The 24,325-nt window shown below is 40.8% G+C and overlaps 1 protein-coding gene across 3 annotated transcripts in view; it reads right to left on the bottom strand.

Annotated features, from left to right (window-relative positions):
- TANGO6 (transport and golgi organization 6 homolog) overlaps nt 1–24,325 on the bottom strand; it is a 181,595-nt gene that overhangs the window by 11,818 nt on the left and 145,452 nt on the right. For all 3 annotated transcript variants that reach the window (XM_018062193.1, XM_018062195.1, XM_018062194.1), the window contains one exon: nt 20,758–20,871. In XM_018062193.1, the coding sequence (XP_017917682.1) occupies nt 20,758–20,871 (114 nt within the window). The remainder of the gene's footprint in view (nt 1–20,757; nt 20,872–24,325) is intronic.

Here is a 24,325-nt window from a genome sequence, read left to right as displayed (position 1 = left end):
AGAAAACCATAGTGACTGAAGTCCTGGCAGGGTTGGTAGTACGTGTTCATATATATACGGCATGGACTAAAGCAGAAAAAGCAACCTGCCCACTAATGCTTAAGTACTGCTACACAGCCCAGACTGCTTCTGAGCAACACCACCATTCTAACACAGTGATTCTCTACCTCTGCTGCAGACTACAATCCCCTGGAGAACTATTAAAATGTGTGGGCCTCCACTTCACACCTAAGAATCAGAATATTAGGGGTATGGGGTTAAAGGCTTAAAATAATTTTTTTTTAATTTCTTTTTATGCTCTCCAGGTGACTCTAATGAGCAGCCAGGATATAGCAATGCAACATGTTAGGCAAAAATACTGGGTGTTGCCGTTGTTGTTTAGTCACTAAATCATGCCCAATTTCTTTGTAACCCCAAGGAGCAGGCTGCCAGGTTCCTCTGTCCATGGGATTTCCCAGGCATCCCATGAAATTTCCCCAGGCAATCCATTTCCCAGGAGTGGGTTGCTATTTCTGTAAGAGACATGTCATGGTTTCCAAAGAAGGCTCACTATGACAGCTTTGGCCATGAAAAATCTAAGTGCCAAGAGCAAGGGTGATGGGATCAAGACATGACCTGTTGCACCTTATAGAATTTTCTCAACTATCAACTACTAGATTTTATATTTTCTAGCAAGGGGACTGGGTCAAAAACATTTTGATCCACAAATTAATACTGCATCTTTTCCCCTGAAATATTTAAAAAATTTGTTCTTAAACATGTACATTGGAATATAATTCTTTTTGTTTTTTGAGTGCAACTCTGAAGACAGAGAAAGTTACAGGCTCCCCAAAAATGCATGCAGCTGCCTCCATTACTAGGTTAGCTGTAATTACAGCAAAAAACCTCTGCTCAGATGGGAGGAAGTAAGGAAAATACATATGCTACAATTTTGACAGCAACATATATACACACACACACATACTCACACACACACACAAGTGTGTGTGAGTGTGTGAAGCCAAGTTTTGAAATGCAGCCAGTTCTGGCTGCTTGTCAGTATTCTTTCTGTCACCATGCCTCAGGACCCCTCCCAGCTGATCTGGGGACAGCATGTCTATAACCCAACTGCAATGAAAACTGTAGGCATTTCTGAGTAAGGAAGGTAAAACTCCCTTCTAACGAGAACATCTATTTGGGCAACTTCTGATCTGGGGAAAGGTGAACACTGGAAAAGTTAGGAAGCCCCAGAATTTCCAGTTTAAGATCTAAGCAGTCTATTTGTTGCAAAAGCGGGTACAAAGAAATTTAAGACATGTGTTGCACCATGCATCTTAGACAAAAGATTCCATGCACTCTCTCAACAGACCTTTACTAACTGTTATTCTGTGCAAAGCAATGTGCCAGATTTGGGGAATATGAGTGAGTGGAAAAGTAGTCAGATTCACAGAGACAGACAGGACAGAGATACGTAGGGGCTGAAGGGTGGGCTTCCCTGATAGTTCAGTTGGTAACGAATCTGCCTGCGATGCAGGAGACCCTGGTTCGATTCCTGGTGCTGGGAAGATCTCCTGGAGAAGGAATAGGCTACCAACTCCAGTATTGTTGGGCTTCCCTGGTGGCTCAGCTGGTAAAGAAACTGCCCGCAATGCTGGAGACCTTGGTTTGATCCCTGGGTTGGGAAGATCCTAAGTTCGATCCCTACATTGGAAGGGGCTGAAGGAGGGGGGAGAGTTAGCATTTAACGGGTACAGGGTTTCTGTTTTATGAGATGAAGAGTCCTGCAGAGGGATGCCAGTGGTTGTAGTACAAAAATGTGAATGTACTTAATGCTACTGATGTGCTGTGTGTCATGTATATTTACTACATTTAAAAAATTATTTATTTGTTGCACTGGGTCTTAGTTGTGGCATTTTCAATCTTTGCTGTGACATGTGGGATCTTTAGTCTTTAATTGCGGCATGTGAGATCTAGTTCCCTGACCAGGCCCCCTGCACAGACTCTTAGCCACTAGGCCACCAGGGAAATCCCTTTACCACATTTTCTTTAAAAAAAAAAAAAAAAAAAAATATATATATATATATATGATCAGTGTGTTCAGGGGCTCTGTTGACAACAGAGTTGAACAAAGAAGTGCAGTATCTACTGTGGTCCTGAGCTGATACACAAACTACTGTAGAGCCTGGAGAAAGGAGGACTAAATTTGCCAGAGAAATCAGGATAGGCTTTTTACAAAGACCAGAACATTTGACATTTAGAGTTCTAAAGGATGAATACAAGTTTATCAGATGGACAAGTTGGGGCAGGAGAAGGCATCTGAGGCATAAGAAACAGTATGGACCATTATCTGGAGGCAAGAAATAGTATACTGATTATGTGGGGCTGGTGCGAGGTTCTCAGGGTTCCTGGCGGTGGGGGGAAGTATAGGAGAGAGAGTTATAAAGTCCAGACGGGTCCATATTATAGAGGACCTGACCGTCATGCTAGGGAGCCTGGCCTTTATTTTAGGCACCACAGGGAACCTTTGGAAAAAATGTTAGCTGAGGATAGGTCTTCAGATTTGCATTTCAGAAAGATCTGTTTGGCTGCTCCCTTACCACACTGAGTAACTGAATATCTCCTAATCAGGAGAATTAATGAGAAGTCCCGCGGTGAAGGAAAGAAGTCCTAGGAATCCAGGTTTGTCCCAGTACACTTGTAACAGTTTTCCTCTTCCTCAAGTGTAATCTCAGGCCTATTCTTCTTAGTTCCTTCAGAACAGCCAAGCTAGCAATGAAGCAGCCTGGGTTTAACTCAGCTCTCTTCTGTCTGACTTGGGCACCTAAATGTAAACTTTCCGGACTTCAATTTTCCTACCCATAAATAGGGTTATGAGCGTAATTATCTCACAGGATTGTCAGGATTAAATGAGATGAAGCATGCAAAGAACTCAGTGCTTAGGATTTCCCTGGTGGTCCAGTGATTAAGAATCACCTTCCAATCCAGCGGATGCAGGTTCAATCCCTAGTCAGGGTACTAAGACCCCACATGCCACAGAGCAACTAAGCCCGCATTCTGCAACTAAGACCTGACACAGTCAAAAAAAAAAACTTAGTGCTTTTCCTGGCATATGCTATGCTAAGTCATTTCAATCGTGTCTGACTCTGTGTGACCCCAGAGACGGCAGCCCACCAGGCTCCCCCATCCCTGGGATTCTCCAGGCAAGAACACTGGAGTGGGTTGCCATTTCCTTCTCCAGTGCATGAAAGCGAAAAGTGAAAATGAAGTCGCTTAGTCGTGTCCGACTCCGACTCCTACCAGGCTCCTCCGTCCATGGGATTTTCCAGGCAAGAGTATTGGAGTGGGGTGCCACTGCTTTCTCCTGCCTGGCATATAGTAGTTAGTTACATCATTATTAAATACTAAATCTCAGAGAACACACAATTTGTTTGGAGCAGATTTGCTAAGAGCAAACACACTGTGGGGTGATGAGCAATGAGCTGGAACAGACCCCAGAGCATTAATCCAAACTGTCTTTGTAAGTTACTCCTAGGAGACAACCCTTAGTCAGAACCTCGCCCTTTCAGAGGATGGAGCAAAGATAAGTGGGTTTTGCAACCCAGAGGCCTATCTGATTATTAGCACAATCACTCTTAGAGGAAGAGCAGATTCTCAATCAGGCTGCAGGGCAGGAGGCAAGTCCCAAGCCTCTCACTTCCCAGCCTGCAGCCCCAGAGGTACTGTGTCTCTTTCAGTTTTTTTCAGCTCCCTTCCTTTTCAGTTCTGGGTCCATTATGAGAAGTTGCTAGATGGCATAGTCCATGGTTGGCTTATGCTTTTGACAAGGGCTAGAGGAACATGAGGAAGAATAAAAATGAAGCCTGGGCTGTTTCCTGTCTCTGCTCTCTGAACAGTTTGCTCTGGCAGGTCCCAGGAGCAGGGCATCTGGGTCCAAGGCTGGTCCCAACACTCTCCTCTCCCTCTCTGTCATTCTCCAGGGCAGACAGTAAACCAACACTAAAGAGAGACTCTGGTCTGTTTTCCTTTTGGTTTCCAGGATCCGAAGCCGCCTTCCATTAGCTGTGTTCTATGTAGAAAATGCCCAAGTGACTCAGTTTCTGAGTCCTTCAGATGACAGTCACAGAACCTGTGAGTACAAGTTCGGGAGCTGCACTGCCTGGGTTCATTGACTGGGCTGTAACTTACTATTAAATAGTTGCTGAACAAGTTACTTATCTTCTTTGTCTTAGTTTCCCCATGTATAAAATGGGGATATTAATCATACCTAAGTGAGATCATTATGAAAATTAAATGAATGAATTAATTTATAGCACTTAAATATATGTGCTACCATCTAATAAATGCTCAATAAAAGTGTTTTCACTAGGTTGTATTATACACTGAATTTTTTAAGAAAGCAAGAACTATATAAATTGAGAGAAGATAATATTTTTATTTGTTTGGAATTTTACAGAGAGCAGTTTACCAGTTTGGAAAATCAGGCTACTCAACTTACTTCTCAGTAGCTGGTATAAGATATTTATTATTGATTTGTATTTGTAGCCGTTACATTCATGATGATTCTACATAGAAGAGGAACTGAACAGTTCATTGTATGTTTAAAGTTGGCCTAGATATTTCTATATTAAAATATGTTATTATAAAATACTATTCTTTTATTTCTTCTTTATATTATAGTTGAATATTACATTGATTTTTAAATATAGGTAGGTTAAGAAGCCGGAGAAGGCAATGGCACCCCACTCCAGTACTCTTGCCTGGAAAAGCCCATGGACGGAGGAGCCTGGTAGGCTGCAGTCCATGGGGTTGCGAAGAGTTGGACATGACTGAGCGACTTCACTTTCACTTTTCACTTTCATGCATTGGAGACGGAAATGGCAACCCACTCCAGTGTTCTTGCCTGGAGAATCCCAGGGATGGGGGAGCCTGGTGGGTGGCCATCTATGGGGTAGCACAGAGTCGGACACAACTGAAGCGACTTAGCAGCAGCAGCAGCAGCAGCAGGTTAAGGAGCTATACATTTCATTTCAGGAGAATAAAAAGGGGAACTCTAAAATATTTGTTAAAATAACTTGTTGTAATCAAAGTATGTTGGTTCTGATCTAGAGAAAGGGCGCTGATATTGATGTTTTCACATATGATGGTTATCTTGTGCTCCAATTCACCTTCATGATGTGACCTAAGACAATGTGGATAAAAAGGTGAACCTTGTTCAAGCGGGTGAGAGAATTAAGCAAGAGGAAGAGGGGGAGATACTATATTCTCACAAGCCCTTGACCAACGTAAGCTCCCAAGAATAAATGGAAACAGTGCTAATCTTTCCTGGCATTACCTTCGGAAAATCGTAACTGCCGTCTCTTCATGAACTTCGTTTCTTCATTCATAAACTAGGATGGTTGGATTATTTTCCAAAGTATGTCCCATGGAACATTATTACTTGGCATGCTTATAATGAAAACAGGGTTCCTTGGTAAATGGCTGAGGAGCTGAGGAAGCTGCTAGTTTTCTTTTTTGCAGGACTTCTCAAGCCCCTTAACAGGCAAATGTACACAGAATCTCCAGGAGGGGAGTACACAGCAGTACACAGCATTTTCCAAAGTTATCTGACCATGGACACCTCATGTTAAAGGAGCAACTCACGGAGCTAATAAGCAAAGTGAAATTTTTTGTGAATTGTAAATGAAATAGTCTTTAAGGCCTTTTCTACCACGAACATTTCAAAATTCTGTGCTTAAATGATAGTATCTTCTTGGCGATTTTAGATCAGATTAGGAAGGAAGTATAGAGCTATCCTACAGAAAATAAAATAGCTTAAGTCTGATGCAGAAGAGGAAGACAACTCAGGTTCTAACATATGTAAATCTATGTAAATGATTATGCAGAACAGGCAGAAAGGGAGCAGTCTTTAAATGTTAGGTCTTCCAAACTGTCACTTATGTTATCACTAGAAAAAGTTGTACACTTATATTTTAGCAGAAACAATATGGTACTGAGTCCCAATCTCTTCAGTTTTACTTCTTAAGTCCATCACTAATGTCATATTGATTTGGCCAAGTTACTGTTGAGAAAATTTACAGGACTATCCCCTACTCCCAGGCACTGGCTCCAGCCTCTTCTCTCATAAATGGGTACGGGGGAGGCTGAACTGGCTTTTATACAAATCAGCAACCCCACACGCCCCACTTGGCCCAGTCATGCTGGCTGACCTGGGATGAGTATCCGATCTTAGCTGGCACATTATGTTTCTTCCCTGAAATTTTTGCATTTGCGGCCAGAGAGAGAATATCTCAATGTTAGACGTAAGATGCCACACTGGGCTACCATCAGTGGTCATGCTGCTGTCAGAACAAAAAGAACTAACAAGGCCATGGCAACAAAAGTTTAGATGCTAGAAAGCAGCTGGATGGTTCTGATTTGCCCAGGTTAGTACAGATTACATCTACTCTGATGCTATAATTATTAATAGTGTCCTCTCAGAAGTGTGTGAGTTGGATGGTAAATTGATTCTTAAATCTAAGAAGCCCAGAAGCAAGTCTAATGCACCACATAAATGCAAAAAACTTTAGGAGTTGATGGGCTATACTTCTTAACATGGAGATGAACAGAAGCCCTGGTTAGAACTGTGTATGAGTAGTATTAGGTCCCCTAGTGCCTTCCACTCTGTATATCCAGGTGACTGCCCCTCCTCAACCACAGCAGAAGTCAATAGAGTTTTATCTTCTTGAGGTCCAATTAGAGAGACTCTGCATAGATGGATGTCAGATATAGATACGGATGAAGATGCCATGTTGAAAACAGAACAATTACGTGAAAGTTCACACACTGAATGGTGAGACTGCCATCCTCCTCCTTACACCAGTCTTTCAGAACCTGGGCAGCCAGGCTCACATCCTCTGGGAAGGAGACAAGACAGTTCTTCTCTAGCCAAACTTAAAGACAGGACTTCAAAATAAGTTGGAATCTCCCAATGAATTGGCCAGATCACCCTCCTATAAAGTCCACCTGTTCATAAGTCTTCCCCATGCACACAGAGCATCATGAGCTTTTAGGTGTTCTATTCTTAAATCTTGCAACAGGTTTAGAAAGTAATGGGTCCCAGAGAAGAGCCAGTGGATGAAGAGTTGTAGGGGTCACATGAAGATATTAAGAGTACTTGATGTATTTGAAACTTTTAAGAGATTTATAAACTTTTAGCAGAGATTGGGGATGAATTGATAATAGATTTATAGAAAAGGAACAACTGTAAAGCTGAGACATTTATTAACCTCAGAGAAAGCTGAAATTCATATACAAAAGGAAATATAATCATATTACATGGCTCAGCTACAAATAACGGTTATATCAGAATAATATAAACATTAAATGCTATACAGTAAAAACTGTAATGTAGTTATATAGGGAGAATGGGGAAAAGGAATGCATATATTTGTGGGGGGCATGCTAATAATAACTAATACATATCGAGTTTTTAGAACCTATACATTCCAAATACTTTATATAAAGAAGTTCATTTAATTCTCACAACAACCCTATAAAATGGTACTATTATTATCCCCATTTTACAGATGAGGAAACCAAAGGGACTCAATCTTAGACATTCTACTCCTAGAGTTCATGCTCTAAGTCTAAGCCACATATACTCTGCTGTCTCATCCCTTCCCACTGCAGGCCAGTTTTTTATACCTGAGGAACATAATGACTACATCCCACTTGTACATATTAGATCTAGTAGGAAGTCATTAAATGAACTGAAAAATCAAGTAATAAAACTATAAGTATGCTACTTAGAAATGTAAAAGTAAACATTTTAAAAAGCATCTAATCAGCAGGATAAAAGATTAATATACAGAAACCTGTTGCATTTCTTTACACTAACAGTGAAATATCAGAAAAGGAAAGTAAAAAACAATCCCCTCTAATATAGTATTGAAAAAAAATACTTGGGAATAAACCTGACAAAGGAGGTAGAAGACTTTTATGCTGAGAACTTTATAAAATACTGAAAAAGGAAACTGAAAATGATTCAGAAAGATAATCCCTGCTCTTGGATTAGAAATGTTAATACTGGACTGGAAGAAACACAAGCTGGAATCAAGATTGCCAGGAGAAATATCAACAACCTCAGATATGCAGAGGACACCACCCTTATGGCAGAAAGTGAAGAGGAACTAAAAAGCCTCTTGATGAAAGTGAAAGAGAGGGAAAAAGTTGGCTTAAAGCTCAGCATTCATAAAACGAAGATCATGGCATCTGGTCCCATCACTTCATGGCAAATAGATGGGGAAACAGTGGAAACAGTGTCAGACTTCATTTTGGGGGGTTCTAAAATCACTGTAGATGGTGATTGCAGCCATGAAATTGAAAGACGCTTACTTCTTCGATGAAAACTTATGACCAACCTAGATAGCATATTCAAAAGCAGAGACGTTACTTTGCTGACTAAGGTCTGTCTAGTCAAGGCTATGGTTTTTCCTGTGGTCATGTATGGATGTGAGAGTTGGACTGTGAAGAAGGCTGAGCACCGAAGATTGATGCTTTTGAACTGTGGTGTTGGAGAAGACTCCTGAGAGTCCCTTGGACTGCAAGGAGATCAGCCCTGGGATTTCTTTGGAAGGACTGATGCTAAAGCTGAAACTCCAGTACTCTGGCCACCTCATGTGAAGAGTTGACTCATTGGAAAAGACTCTGATGCTGGGAGGGATTGGGGGCAGGAGGAGAAAGGGAGGACATAGGATGAGATGGCTGGATGGCATCACTGACTCGATGGACGTGAGTCTGAGTGAACTCCGGGAGATGGTGATGGACAGGGAGGCCTGGCATGCTGCAATTCATGGGGTCGCAAAGAGTCGCACACGACTGAGCAACTGAAATGAAATGAATATTGTTAAAATGACCATAATATCCAAAGCTATCTACAGATTTAATGTGATCCATATCAAATTACCCACAACACTTTTCACAGAACTAGAACAAATAACCTTAAAATTGATACAGAATCCAAAGACCCAGAATTGCCAAAGCAATTCTGAGGAAAAAGAACAAAGATGGGGGCAAAATCCTTCCAGACTTCAGACATTACTGCAAAGCTACAGTAATCAAAACAGCATGGTACTGGCATAAAAACAGACATATGGATCAATGGACCATAATACAGCCCAGAAATAAACCCAAATCCTATGGTCAATTAATCTTTGACAGGGAGGCAAGAATATACAGTGGAGAAAAGACAGTCTCTTTGACAAGTAATGCTGGGAAAGCAGGACAGTGGCATGGAAGTCAGAACACTTCTTCAGTTCAGTTCAGTTCAGTTCAGTCGCTCAGTTGCGTCCGACTCTTTGTGACCCCATGAATTGCAGCACACCAGGCCTCCCTGTCCATCACCAACTCCCGGAGTTCACTCAAACTTATGTTCATTGAGTTGGTGATGCCATCCAGCCATCTCATCCTCTGTCACCCCCTTTTCCTCCTGCCCCCAATCCCTCCCAGCATCAGAGTCTTTTCTAATGAGTCAACTCTTCACATGAGGTGGCCAAAGTACTGGATTTTCAGCTTTACTATCAGTCCTTCCAAAGAACACCCAGGACTGATCTCCTTTAGAATGGACTGGCTGGATCTCCTTGCAGGCCAACGGACTCTCAAGAGTCTTCTCCAACACCACAGTTCAAAAGCATGAATTCTTCGGTGCTGAGCTTTCTTCACAGTCCAACTCTCACATCTATACATGACTACTGGAAAAACCATAGCCTGACTAGAGAGACATTTGTTGGCAAAGTAATGTCTCTGCTTTTTGAATATGCTATCTAGGTTGGTCATAACTTTCCTTCCAAGGAGTAAGCATCTTTTAATTTCATGGCTTGCAGTCACCATCTGCAGTGATTTTGGAGCCCCCCAAAATAAAATCTGACATTGTTTCCACTGTTTCCCCATCTATTTGCCATGAAGTGATGGGACCAGATGCCATGATCTTCGTTTTATGAATGCTGAGCTTTAAGCCAACTTTTTCCCTCTCCTCTTTCACTTTCATCAAGAGGCTTTTTAGTTCCCCTTCACTTTCTGCCATAAGGGTGGTGTCATCTGCATATCTGAGGTTATTGATATTTCTCCCGGCAATCTTGATTCCAGCTTGTGCTTCTTCCAGTCCAGCGTTTCTCATGATGTACTCTGCATAGAAGTTAAATAAGCAGGGTGACAATATACAGCTTTGACGTACTCCTTTTCCTATTTGGAACCAGTCTGTTGTTCCGTGTCCAGTTCTAACTGTTGCTTCCTGACTTGCATATAGGTTTCTCAAGAGGCAGGTCAGGTGGTCTGGTATTCCCATCTCTTGAAGAATTTTCCACAGTTTATAGTGATCCACACAGTCAAAGGTTTTGGCATAGTCAATAAAGCAGAAATAGATGTTTTTCTGGAACTCTCTTGCTTTTTCTATGATCCAGCAGATGTTGGCAATTTGATCTCTGGTTCCTCTGCCTTTTCTAAATCCAGCTTGAACATCTGGAAGTTCATGGTTCATGTATTGCTGAAGCCTGGCTTGGAGAATTTTGAGCATTACTCTACTAGCGTGTGAGATGAGTGCAATTGTGCAGTAGTTTGAGCATTCTTTGGCATTGCTGTCTTTGGGATTGGAATGAAAACTGACCTTTTCCAGTCCTATGGCCACTGCTGAGTTTTCCAAATCTGCTGGCATATTGAGTGCAGCACTTTCACAGCATCATCTTTCAGGATCTGAAATAGCTCAACTGGAATTCCATTACCTCCACTAGCTTTGTTCTTAGTGACGCTTTCTAAGGCCCACTTAACTTCACATTCCAGGATGTCTGGCTCTAGGTGAGTGATCACACACTTCTTAACCTGCCTTAAATTCAAAACGACTTAAAGGCAAATATAAGACATGACACCACAAAACTCTTAAAAGAGAACATAAATCATAAATCTGACATAAATCATATAATCATATTACATGGCTCAGCTAAAGATAATAGTTATAGTCATAACAATATAAACAACAAATGCTATACAGTAAAAACTGTACTGCAGATGTATAAGGAAAATGGGGAAGAGGAATGCATATATTTCTTATGTCAGTCTTCCAAGGCAATAGGAAAAAAAGCAAAAAACGAAAACAACAACAAATGAGCACTAATCAAACTAATAAGCTTTTGAATAGCAAAGGAAACCATAAACAAAAATAAAACAACCTACAGCAAGGGAGAAAATATATGCAAACAACGGAACCAACAAGAGCTTTATTTCCCAAATATACAAATAGCTCATGAAACTCAATAACAGAAAGACAAATAACCCAATCATAAAATATGCATAAAATGTAAATAGATATTTCATCAGTGAAGACATACAGATGGCCAACAGGCATAGGAAAACATTAATTAATTAATTTCTCTGTTAATTATCAGAGAAATCAAATAAAATTACTAAGTTAAAAAGAAAACACCAGTCAGAATGGCCATCGTTAATGGCCGTCATTAAAAACTCCACAAACAATAAATGGTAGAAAGGGTGTGGAGAAAAGGGAACCCTCCTAAACTGCTGATGGGAATGTAAGCTGGTACAGCCACTATGGATAACAATATGGAAGTTCCTGAAAAACTAAAAATAAAGTTGCCATGTGATCCAGTAATCCCATTTATGGGCCTATACCTGGACAAAACCATCATTTGAAAAGATGTATGTTCATTGCAGCACTGTTTACAATAGCCAAGACACAGAAGCAATCTAAACGTCCATCAACAGATAAATGAATAAAGAAGATATGGTCACATACATACAATGGAATACTACACAACTATAAAAAGAATGAAATAATGCCACTTGCAGCAACAAGGATAGACCTAGAGATTTTATTAAGTGCAGTAAGCCAGACAGAGAAAGACAAGTGTCATATGATACCACTTACATGTGGGATCTAAAATACAAGTGAACTTATTTATGAATCAGAAACACTCAGACACAGAAAACAAACATATGGTTGCCAAAATGGACGAAGGGGAGGAAGGATAAATGAGGAGTTTGGGATTTGCAGATACAAACTACTCTAGACAAAACAGATAAATAAGGTCCTACTGTATAGCACAGGGAACTATATTCAGTATCATGTAATAACCTACAATGAAGAATACATGTAGCTGAATCACTGTGCTGTTTATCAGAAACTAACTTAACATTGTAAATCAACTACAATAAAATCTAAAATAAATAAAGTACACCACTTTACACCCAGTAGGATGACTATAAATCTGGTAAGTGATAGACAGTAACAAGAGCTAATGAGAATGTGGAACATTTGGAACCCTCATGCACTGCTGGTAGAAATAAAAAATGGTGCAGCTGGAGAACAGTCTGGCAGTTCCTCAAAAAGCTAAACATAGAGGCACCACACAACCCAGTAATTCCACTCCTAGGTATACATCCAAGAAAACTGAAAACATATGTTGCACAAAATCCTGGAGACAAATGCTCATAGCAACATTATTTAAAATAGCCGAAAAGTGGAAATAACCCAAATGTCCATCAATGAATGAATGAATGGGTAAACAAATATGCTAGATCCACATAGTGGAATATTATTCAGCCATAAAAAGTAATGAAATCCTGATACATGTTACAATATGGATGATCTTGACCACATTATTCTAAGTGAAAGGAGCCAGACACAAAAGGTTGCATATTATGGTTCTTTTTTATATGAAGTATCTAGAAAAGGCAAATCCATAGGCAGTAGTGGTTGCCATGGGCTGGAGGGGGTCATGGGGGCATAACTGTTAATGAGTACAATGCTTCTTTTGGGGAGTAATGAAATGCTCTGGATTAAATGGTGGTGATGTTTGCACAACTTAATGAATATACTAAAAACCTTGAATTGTAGACTAATTTTATAGATATGAGTTACATCAGTTATATCTCAATTTTAGAAATTATGTCAGAAAAACCTACAAGGTGAGGGGAGAAGGGGCTACTGTGCTATTGATAGACAGAGCACGGTCATTTTACCTTCCTTTGGGTCAGCTGCAGTGGCCTTGAAGAAGTGTCTTTGTCTGCCTGGACCTGGCCTTGCCTCTCTTCTGCTCACCAGCCTCCCTTAGGCTGGGTCTGTCTCCAGCCTGGTCCTACTCCTCTCCTGACAACTTTCCAGCGGCTCTCTCGGACCCTGGCTCAGAGCCTGGAACAAATACACCACTGAAAAATGCCCCTGACAGAGAAAATAATAGCAAATGAAGCAACTGACAAACAACTAATCTCAAAAATATACAAGCAACTTATGCAGCTCAATTCCAGAAAAATGAATGACCCAATCAAAAAATAGGCCAAAGAACTAAATAGACATTTCTCCAAAGAAGACATACAGATGGCTAACAAACACATGAAAAGATGCTCAACATCACTCATTATCAGAGAAATGCAAATCAAGACCACAATGAGGTACCATTTCACACCAGTCAAAATAACTGCGATCCAAAAGTCTACAAGCAATAAATGCTGGAGAGGACGTGGAGAAAAGGGAACCCTCTTACACTGTTGGTGGGAATGCAAACTAGTACAGCCACTATGGAGAACAGTGTGGAGATTCCTTAAAAAATTGCAAATAGAACTGCCATATGTCCCAGCAATCCCACTTCTGGGCATACACACCAAGGAAACCAGAATTGAAAGAGACACATGTACCCCCAATGTTCACTGCAGCACTGTTTATAATAGCCAGGACATGGAAATATCAGCAGAAGAATGGATAAGAAAGCTGCGGTACATATACACAATGGAGTATTACTCAGCCATTAAAAAGAATACATTTGAATCAGTTCTAATGAGATGCATGAAACTGCAGCTGATTATACAGAGTGAAGTAAGCCAGAAAGAAAAACACCGATACAGTATACTAACACATATATATGGAATTTAGAAAGATGGTAATGATGACCCTGTATGGGAGACAGCAAAAGAGACACAGATGTATAGAATGGACTTTTGGACTCTGAGGGAGAGGGAGAGGGAGAGGGAGAGGGAGAGGGAGAGGGTGGGATGATTTGGGAGAATGGCATTGAAACATGTATACTATCATGTAAGAACGAATCGCCAGTCTATGTTTGATACAGGATACAGGATGCTTGGGGCTGGTGCACGGGATGATCCAGAGAGATGATATGGGGTAGGAGGTGGGAGGGGGGTTCAGGATTGGGAACTCATGTACACCCGTGGTGGATTCATGTCAATGTATGGCAAAACCAATACAGTATTGTAAAGTAAAAATAAAAATTTTAAAAAAAGTAAACATAACTCAGAAGTTCAATTGGAAAAAGTAGAAAACAAGAATCAAGCTAAATCATTAATAAAAGTTAGAATATTAAAAAAAAATGCCTCTGACAATCTCCAGGGTTATCTAGCTGCAAACTCTCTTTAACTCAGCGGTTTCGAGGCATGACTTCTGAATCACTATCCCATTTAGAAATCTTGAGAGATGGTAGAGATTCTTGGAAAAACAAGCATTCATTACTGACTAAACATTTAATTTTTATTGTGTGGGAATGAACATTTGAAAAGTTGTGCTTCTGGTCTGACTGGGTCTTAGGAAGTAAAGAAAGTCATCACAATTTCTTGGCAACACCTTGCTAGAGGGAAGGGATGAGAACTTGCTATTTACAGAGAAAGTACATGGCTAAACAGGAACTGAAACTTGGTACCAAGTCTCCACTCAATAAACCGCAACACTGCTTTAAACATTCTCAGCATGGGAAATTAAATCAGTGACTGCTTATTGTATATTTTCACATATTATTGGTGTAATTCTTTGCATTAAAAAATAATCTTTATCCACTCTTTGTTTTTTTTTTTAAATAAGCAGTTTAAGGTTTGGAACAGTAAAGCCAGCTAGAGCACGGGCCTTAGAGAAATGCATCCAGGGCTTAAACCTCTACCACTCAATACTAGCTGTGTGAGCTTGAGTGGCTTGTTTCACCTCTGAAGGGCTTCCTTTAGCTATCTGTAAAATGGGGGTAACACCACCTACCCTCAGAGGTCCTGAGGGAATGAAGTGAGACAGTACAGCAACGTACTAGCTTAGTGCCTGCTTTATGAGAGCAGATAGCATGATTGTTCTTATTTTCTGGTGCTGTATCCACTGCTTCCTTGTGGTAGGCAAGAAAGGGAAAAACAACAGTGTTGGGCGTTAAATCAAGTCCAAACATATAAGTCCTTTTGGTTCAATAACTACAAAGCTTCTAGGCTCTTGTGCCATTTTCCCAGTCAAGCTGGTACCAATCATGAGGAGGAACGAGGTGATGTATGCAGTTGTGAGATGCTTGCAGAGTTGGAAGGCTCAACTGCAAAATCTGAGATGACTGAGGCTGAGGGGCTGACACGATAGAAAGAAATTTCCTCTTCATTTGGATGGAATATAAAATTATCTTTGGCGGGTTTTCAACAGTCATTCAACAACCCAACACATCTATGGATCAGACATTAATGGTGGTTATGGTGGTAATGGTAATAATAACAATATCCCCACTATAATCCTCATCATTGTTGTCTTTGATATTTGAGACACTTCACACAGAACAGGCTCTTCTCAAGAAGCAGGTGGAGAAGCATAAGCACAAGACAGAAAGGACTATGGAATCCTAAGGGCCTGTTAGGAGTTAAATTTTGTCTTCCGCTCCCCCTATGTTTAGGTCCTAATGCCGAGTACCTCAGAATGTGACCCCACGTTATTTGGAAACAGAGTTGGAGTGATACATTAGTTAAGATAAGGTCACACTGGAGCAGGGTGGGCTCCTGACCCAGTATGACTGGTGTCCTTACAAGAGGAAAGCCATGTAATGACAGACACAGAGGGAGCATGCGGATCACCATAGAGGCAGAGACTGGAATAAAGCAGTGTCAAGCCAATAAACACCAAGGATGGCCGGCAAACCACTGTAAGGTGAGGAGAAGCAAGGAAGAGTTTCCCAGTTGACCTCGGAGAGAGCACAGCCCACCTTGATTTTACACTTCTGGCCTCCAGAACTACAGGACAGTAAATATTTTACTTTATTATATTATTTTAAAATTATTTCATTTCATTTTATATATTTTTGGCTGTGTCATGTGGCATGTGGGATCCTAGTTCTCTCACTAGGGATCAAACCCATGCCCCCCTGCAGTGGAAGTACAGAATCCCAACCACTGAACCACGCTGGGAGTCCCAAGGCAGTAAAGTTTTGCTGTTTTAAGCCACTCCATTTGAGGTACTTGTTATGGTAGCCCTAGGAACTGATACAGAGCCTAAGAGGATTTTTTCTCTAAGACTGAAATGGAGCAACAGCAAGAAGAATGTCTAAGAGTGAATCAGAGGGAAGTGTCTGTGGGGGATACAACATACTTTAAAACCCCTCTATGCCTCTGTCTCCAGGGCATCATCACCATGTCCCAAATGCTGAATTCCTATTAAATGCCTTTAATTAATACTATCAATAGGTAAACACCTAAGCCCAGCCAGTAGTGGATGATCGACAGAATTCCTGCCTTGCTCAACTGGCAGTGGATTTATGCTCCCAGGAAGGGGCGATGCTCCTTAATTTCAGTCTTGAAAGGGCTCTCCCCAGCTCTTTTTCAAAGTTTACAAAGGAGTAATTATTACCTGGATCCCAGTCATTTTAAAATAAATGCTCTTTTCATTTGCTCATCATATGGAACCTCTGATCTGTTAAAAGGAGTAGTGTCTGTGGAACCAGCTCTGGGAAGGAAACTGGGCTCGTTTAACTGCACCCATAGCACCAAAAACCCCACAACCAATGTCAAAATAACTTTGGGGATAAAGCAAAGCCAATAAAATGAAGAAAAGATTCCATGTAGTCTGTCAGTTCACTTATAACCTGCTGTGTCAGAGACTGTCACATCCCCCTTGGGTTCTAGTTCTCAGTCTGGACAGACAGGCACAAGGTTGAACCCAGGACGCATTCACTAATCTTTTGGATGAACCATGTATGACTGCTGTCATTAAAAAAACATAATATCATACACACATCTTTTTTTTTCTTTTTTAAGCCTTGGTTTTTGCCTTCTCTCTCACAGAAAAGTAGGAGAGCAACTTCCAACTGCACAAAAGTTAGTGAACCCACTATTCCTATTGTTACTGGGAACAGACTTCTAGTATCAGAGTCCAACAATGGACTCAAAAGAAGGAATTAAAAACCATTCCTGGGACTTCTCTGGTGATCCACTGGCTAAGACTCTGTGCTCCCAATGCAGGGGGCCTGGGTTCAATCCCTGGTTGGGGAACTAGGTCCCACAAGCTGCAACTAAGACCCAGCACAACCAAATAAATAAATAAATATTAAAAAAGAAAATTCCTGGGTGGAGGCCTGGATTTGGCTCTGAACCTGACTCAACCATTAATTAATAATTAATCTCAAACTCTTCTCCCTGAAGATGCTTCCAGATTTTGCTTATTTTTGAAGATACAAGATGGTGTTGAGAGTTGGTTGTCATCTTGAAGGAATAAATTCTAAAGCTGACTTACTTATCTCCCATTAGAGTATAGATTATTCTTTTGTCACTTAAAATTAGGGTTAGAAGGAAGAAATGGTATGTGCTATAATTACTTTTTAATGTTAAAAAACAAGGGAGAAAGTTTCAATATTAAAATGCCACCATACTTAGTCACTACAAACCTGTGTGCAAAGCTCTAAAGTATTTCACAGTTTTTGTTGTTTTTTTTTTTTGACCACACCATGCAGGATCTTAGTTTCCTGACCAGGGATCAAACCCATGCGGCTCAAACCCACGCCTCCTGCAGCAGAAGTGCAGTGCCTGACCTACTAGACTGCCAGGGAAGTCCGTCACAGTTCTTCTAAGTCAACTTTCAGTAAACTATGCAGAGGACTGTGGTATTAGTTACCTACATAAATCTAGAATTATGGTCAACCCCAAATCATTCATTCTTTTTCTTAAGATACTCAACCTTTTCCCCAGTGTATATATAGTTGATTCTTATTATTCATCATATTAATAGTCATGTTCTATAAAATTGTGTGAACACTGAATTAACAGATCCTGAATTAATGGATACTGATTGCTCCTAAGGGAAATATATGGTCAGGATTCTGAGAGCCTCTGGTCACACCAAATTACTCATTCAAAAATCTTTAAAAGGGCTTTCCTGGTGGCTCAGTGGTAAAGAAGCCAACAGCCAATGCAGGAGATGAGGGTATGATCCCTGAGGGAAAATCCCCTGAAGAAGGAAATGGCAACCCACTCCAGTATTCTTGCCTGGAAAATTCCATGGACAGAGGAACCTGGTGGGCTTCAGCCCATGGGGTCGCAAAAGAACTGAACACGACTTAGCAATTGAGCAGGGATGCACCCCTAATGCACTGCATGCCTCTCAGATACAACCAGTAGGCTGTTGCTCAGCCATTACTGTTCCAATTATTCATTACTGTCTTTGGAATGAATGAATGTTCTAATAATACGGATGCTGTAAACATTTACAATTCTCAGAATAAACAAGTCACCTTGCAAAGACTTAACTTGAGAAGAGTTGGAGAGTTAGGCACAATTTTCCCATGCTGTCTCCCATCTCATAATCTCCACGATAAGGAGGGCTGTTCTTAACTCTGAGGCCAACAGAAAGCACAGGTCTAAACATATCTCCTCTCCTGGGTATTCCTTGTAAATTCAATTTTCAGCAAAGGTAAGGCAGAATTAGCTTATAAAGGGGGTTCCCTTCTGGCTGCACGTTATACTTGGGAATGAGTAAATAAACAGATATGATCATAAGGGCAAAACAAGGCTTAGCAGAGAAAGGGTTTCATTAAGAAAGAGAAGGCTATATTTCCCTCCAAAGTGGCTATTCTAGCTACGTACAAATGGGAAAGAGGTAAAAGCTACCCCATCAGTGGGGGTGGTAACGTCTTCCCTCTCTGATTTCAACCTATCTCCTGATCTGGACCGCCACTTCTTACTGGACTCTTTGCTTTCTTTTCAAGCTGCTGGGACCACAGTTTGTAGGCCGGCACATCCACGAGCAACAGAGAATTCACTGAAACCTAGGATTATCTTTTGGCACTCTACAGCTTGAGAGACAGTGATTAAGAGGAAACAAAACAAAACAAAACTTCACCAACAAAGTGGCATTTTCATTTCAGCTGTTCCTGGGGGCAAAACAGAGCAGTGAAGAAAATCTTAGACTGAAAGCTCTGTGGTTATCTCCGCTTCTCATTAAAGTGTCCCTGATGATAATCACACCTACGATTACAAGACTTAACACACCTGGTCTCAAGGGCGCAACAGGAAGAGAAATCGTACACTCATCCCATCTCATTTCCTTTTCTTTATTCACTGAGTAAGCACAATTTATACATTTCAGTGAGTACAGACTGGAGACAGTTTGGAGAATACAGGTTTTTCATTCACATGGCTTTCTGAAAGTGACACAAACCATCCATGGCTACAAATTATTTCAGTACTGGTGAGACAAGCAGTGTTGCTTTCAGTGGCTACATACAGATGTGAAAAAAGTCTGGATAGCATTTCTATTTCTTCTTGCACTTTACTAATCAGACATTTGGTATGCTACACACATACACACACATTTTCTCTCTCTCTCACTGAGTAAGGGTGTGCGCACTTACAGAGTTTTAAAGATTTAATAGTGTTGTAACTTAATTTTTAAAATAAATTTTTATTTTGACATAACTTTAGACTTATAGAAAAGCTGCAAGGACAATACAGAGGATTCCTGTATATGTCTTACCCAGTTTCCTCTGTTTTTAACAACTTACGTAACGCTATATTTGTCAAGAGTTTTGTAGATTCTGACAGTGGGTAAAAAAAAAACACTGACTTGTAAAATTCCATTTTGTACAGCAGATTCTCAGCAAGAGCAGTGAGTACCCTAAAACCATTATCTGAAACGTCAAGTTATGATCTCTCTGTCCCCCACTCCAGTCAAGGTCCTAGATAAAATAACTGGGGGATAACTAATGCTTGTACAAAAATGGTGTCAGGAACTCAATTTGGCAAAATTCTAGCATGAACAAAGCCAACTGTCTAACAAAACATGTTGCTAATGGCTTCACTGACACTTGGTTAAATACTGATGTGCCAGCTGTAGACAAGCATTGTGGATGCCAAGAAGTGAATTATTAATGCAAATTCTCTTTATAAAGTCAACTGGGAATGTGCTTCCAATAAAAATCAAGCAGAAAATTAATTTAGAGGTCATTCATTCTCAGCACACACGTGAACAGATATACTTTCTTCCTAGACTGGCCACACACTGGGGAGAAATCCAGCCAAACCCACTTGGAGGAGGAATAAAAGTTTAATTTATGCAATGACTAAAATCTCATGGATTGCATTCACAGCTAGAAAGGAGACATTTGAAATGAAGCCCTTTAGTGATTCCATATGAACAATAAAATGAGTCAGGAAGACAAATCACTCAAGTTCACACTATAAAAAGCAGGCTTGGTACGGTCCGTAGCTCACCCTGGAACCTGTCTCTCTGAAGGGAATGCTGGGGTCCAGGACCTCAACCTATAAACTTGTGTCCTGGTTTTTCTGGAGGTTAGTGTGCAGTTTGCCCAATGTGACACAAAGAAAATAGACTCTTACTGAAGATGCAAACAACAGAATTTTCCTGCTATAAAAATCCCTGATGACTGATTCATCTGTATGAATTCACCCAGGAAAAAGGCTGCAGGCCTGTCCTGGTGAAAGGAAGACTGATGAACAGATAAAGAACAAAGAGGGAGGGAATTTGCAAATGGTAAGAGATTGACTTACTTCAGTGGCCTTCTGGCTGAGTCCCCGAAGCAGCAGCACAATCACGTGGATGGCAGCTCTCCGCACTTGAACTTCATGGTCTGTTTTCACCACAGCAATCAGACAAGCTGTTACCTAGGAGGGTGAGGGAAGATGAAATCAATAAAAATCAGAGTTGCACAATTACCTAAAGCCTTTCAACTGTGTTCCACTTTCTACACATTCATTGCAAACAATCTGGGTTAGCCAGGGATGGACTGCTTCCTCATTCTCCATGAACAGGGAGAGATCTAGTGGTGGAGACCTTGATTTAGTCTGGCTTTTCTAGAAAGGGGCAAAATCTGGTTTGGAATTCAAAAGGGAGATTAGGGAGTGAGAAGGAAATATACGTGCATATAATAAAGGCATGGTCAGAGGTAAATATCCCCTCCAAAGTGGGAGGAACTGTTACCTACTCCACTTTGGGGATATCAAGTCGAAGAAAGAAAGACTGGTCTGAAACACAGCGGTGTATAGGGACTTGAGGCCCTTGAAGATTGAGCCAAGCAGGCTTTCGAGTTCAAGGCCTGGCATGAGGATCAATGTGCCAACTGATGAAATTTTCAGTCCAGGGATAGAGAAATACATAAATATTCAAACTGATATTCTAGAGGGTCCAGATACCCCATCCTACAAGTCCAGTGTACGGCCCATGGGAGTCACCAGGGGTCAGTTTCTGAGACTCCCTGTCTGGGTATCTTCACTTGTGGAATGGGTCTTTTAGTGTTCATTTACTTTAAAAGACAGTTCTATAACAGAAAAGACTTGGGAATTATTTGAAAAACATGGTACAAAATATATAGTAATAATTATATGTCATAAAATGCAAAATTTCTATACCTTGTACCAGCTATCCTGCTCCCACCCAGCTCCTGGTAGGCACAACAAAAATATTCTAAAACCTCCATAAAAAGATACCACTAGAAACAGCAGCAATGATCCTTTATGAGGTATTTGTTCAAGACCAAGAAAGAAAAAACAAACACTGTGAAGTGTAACCAATGACAGCAAAAATCTGAAGGTAAGTCTAAATTATTCACTTGGTTTCTTACATACTTTGTTATGTGATTTACTGTGTGAGTGTATATCTTGGCCAACTGGAAGGATTGCTAACCATGATAAGAAAATAGCCAGATTGTGTGCTTGGGAACATGTATAAATACATATTACATTTAAAGAATGGTTTTTCAAAAAGGTTTAAAAAAAGCACGTAGGCACAAATGAGGAATAGCTTGTGCAGAAATTTTAACTATGCAGGTTGTATTTTTCACAGCTTTCAAACAGTTGGGCATAGTTCAAAGTGTCTAATTAATCAGCGATGGCAAAGGGATTAGAAGAAGTAGCTTGTTCTTAAATATAATTGCATCTGTGATGCACTGGCATTTAATCAAGTTGTACATCTATTAGACAAGCCTGACGCTTACAAGTGAAGGGAAATCCCAGAAAAACTCAACTCTTTGGGGACTGTTTCTCAGTAAGACTCAGCACGCTGCTTCTGCTTTTGACCTGGGACCCCAACCCAATGCCATCAGTGGCTTCCATGCCTCTGGCATTAACGGTAGAAGCAATTCAGTCCTCAGAGGAGTCCCTTGGGTGACCTCCAAAAAGGCAATAGTATAATAGGTACCTCCACTTGCAGGCTTAGTATTTACGAGGTAAGAGCTGAAATCAGAGAACAAGTTGGAGCTAGGTCCGAGGCCTTCCTGACACATAAAAGTTTAGCTTATTCAGTCTGATAACTGAAGTATGAAAGCCAGCCCAGGCCCATGTAATACATAGACTCTCCAAAGCCTTTTGCCTGCTTACTTCAAGGTTTAGTTTTGGCCCACATTTCTACATTTGGTGGACAAAAGCCTCCTGGCCTGGAACCCTGCCTGATCCAATGCTTCTGCCTCAAGGCTCAATGCAGAATCAGCTCTGAATGTCAGGCATTTATTCCACAGTCAGGACAGGCAAAAGCATCTTGACTGGAAAAGGGCTTCTGCTGTAAGGCCAGCATTGAATCTCTGTGCCACCTTAAAGGTGCGACTAGGAGGAGCCGGTTATTCCACACCTTGCTGAGATTAGCCGTAATGGCCTCCTGCTCTTGGTGACTTATGACCAGACTGTACCAAGCCCATCTGCATCAGCCACTCAGGACAGCCAGGCAACGGTCTGTGACCAGAAGTATTTCTGGACCTTTCTCAATACCTTCATCACAGTACCAAATCCCATGACATGTATACAATGCTCACATAACAATGTGCAAAATGTTTTTTAAAGCATCAGAATTTTAATACGGTCTTGCACATACCATCAAAAGATACAAATAGCTTCTTCTGTTCAGGTCAAGCTCCCATAACCAACTCAGAATGCTGTCCTTTGGCGGCCCAGTGGGGCAGACTCCTCCTCAAACACTACAAGCAGGGAAGATGCCTGGCTGCTCTCTTCCATCTGGCCAGTCTGAACAAGTCACTCTCATGGCCGGTCACTCTCGCCTCCAGCCCCAAGGACATACTCAACACTGCCTTCCACCTCTCTAAAAGCTTTGGAGAACAGATAGATGATGTAAGGTCTTTACTAATTTATGAATTAGGATCGTATTTATCTTCTAAGTCTTCCCAAAGGGCAGAAACCCATTCCATGGTATCTTCATGTCACCTGCCCTAAGGGTCAATGCATCTATTCTAATAAATCAAACTATGGAAGGCTTTTTTTTTTAATTGGCTAAACTATGTAAATCATCTCCACTTCTGAAAGCCATGCAGACAGAAAAAGGACGATTGCTTTGGAAATGCTAAAGGTCAGTTTAACCAATTTGACACTTGACAGGAGCCAACAGAAATATGGAAAAATATCACTCCCCAAATAGCTGGCACACACCAAGCATAACCAGAACTATATAAATAAAGATAAAACAAGTGGCAAGAGGGTCAAAAATAAACTTTGGAAAATTTCAGAAGAGAGGTAGCAGGGTTCAGGTATCAAGAAAGCATGATTCAATTTTCCAACAGCACCTTTCTCCCCTTTCCCAAAACTTCCTCTGTTAAAATCCAGTCAGTCTGCTAACTTGTTCAATACTAAATCATTTGTCTTTCTGTCAACTAAGCAACTTTAAGGTGGGACAAATTGAGACAGTAGCACTGACATATATATACTGTCGTATGTAAAATAGCTAACAGGAAGCTACTGTATAGTACAGGGATCTCAACCTGGTGCTCTGTGATGACCAAGAGGGATGGATGGGATGGAGGTGAACGTGGGAGGGAGGCTCAAGAGGGAAGAGACAGATGTGTACATATAGCTGATTCACGTTGTTTTATGGCAGAAGCCAACACAACATTGTAAAGCAATTATTCTCTAATTAAAAATAAATAAAAATACTCTTGCAATTGAAAAAAAAAAGAAACTTTAACAGCCATGCAGGATGCCTCTAATTCCCATGTGTTCTGCATGCTCACTTAACCTGATGAGAAACAGAACCGTGGGGGCTCTGTTTGCTTCCCCAAGGTTTCCCAGGACATCGACACGAGCCCTCATCTCAGCACACAAGCTGTTATTGAGTAAACAG

This window comes from Capra hircus, chromosome 18, assembly GCF_001704415.2.
Source record: "Capra hircus breed San Clemente chromosome 18, ASM170441v1, whole genome shotgun sequence".
NCBI lineage: Eukaryota > Metazoa > Chordata > Mammalia > Artiodactyla > Bovidae > Capra > Capra hircus.
The sequence above is the reverse complement of the archived record's forward strand: the minus strand, read 5'-3'. Positions and strand labels throughout refer to the sequence as shown.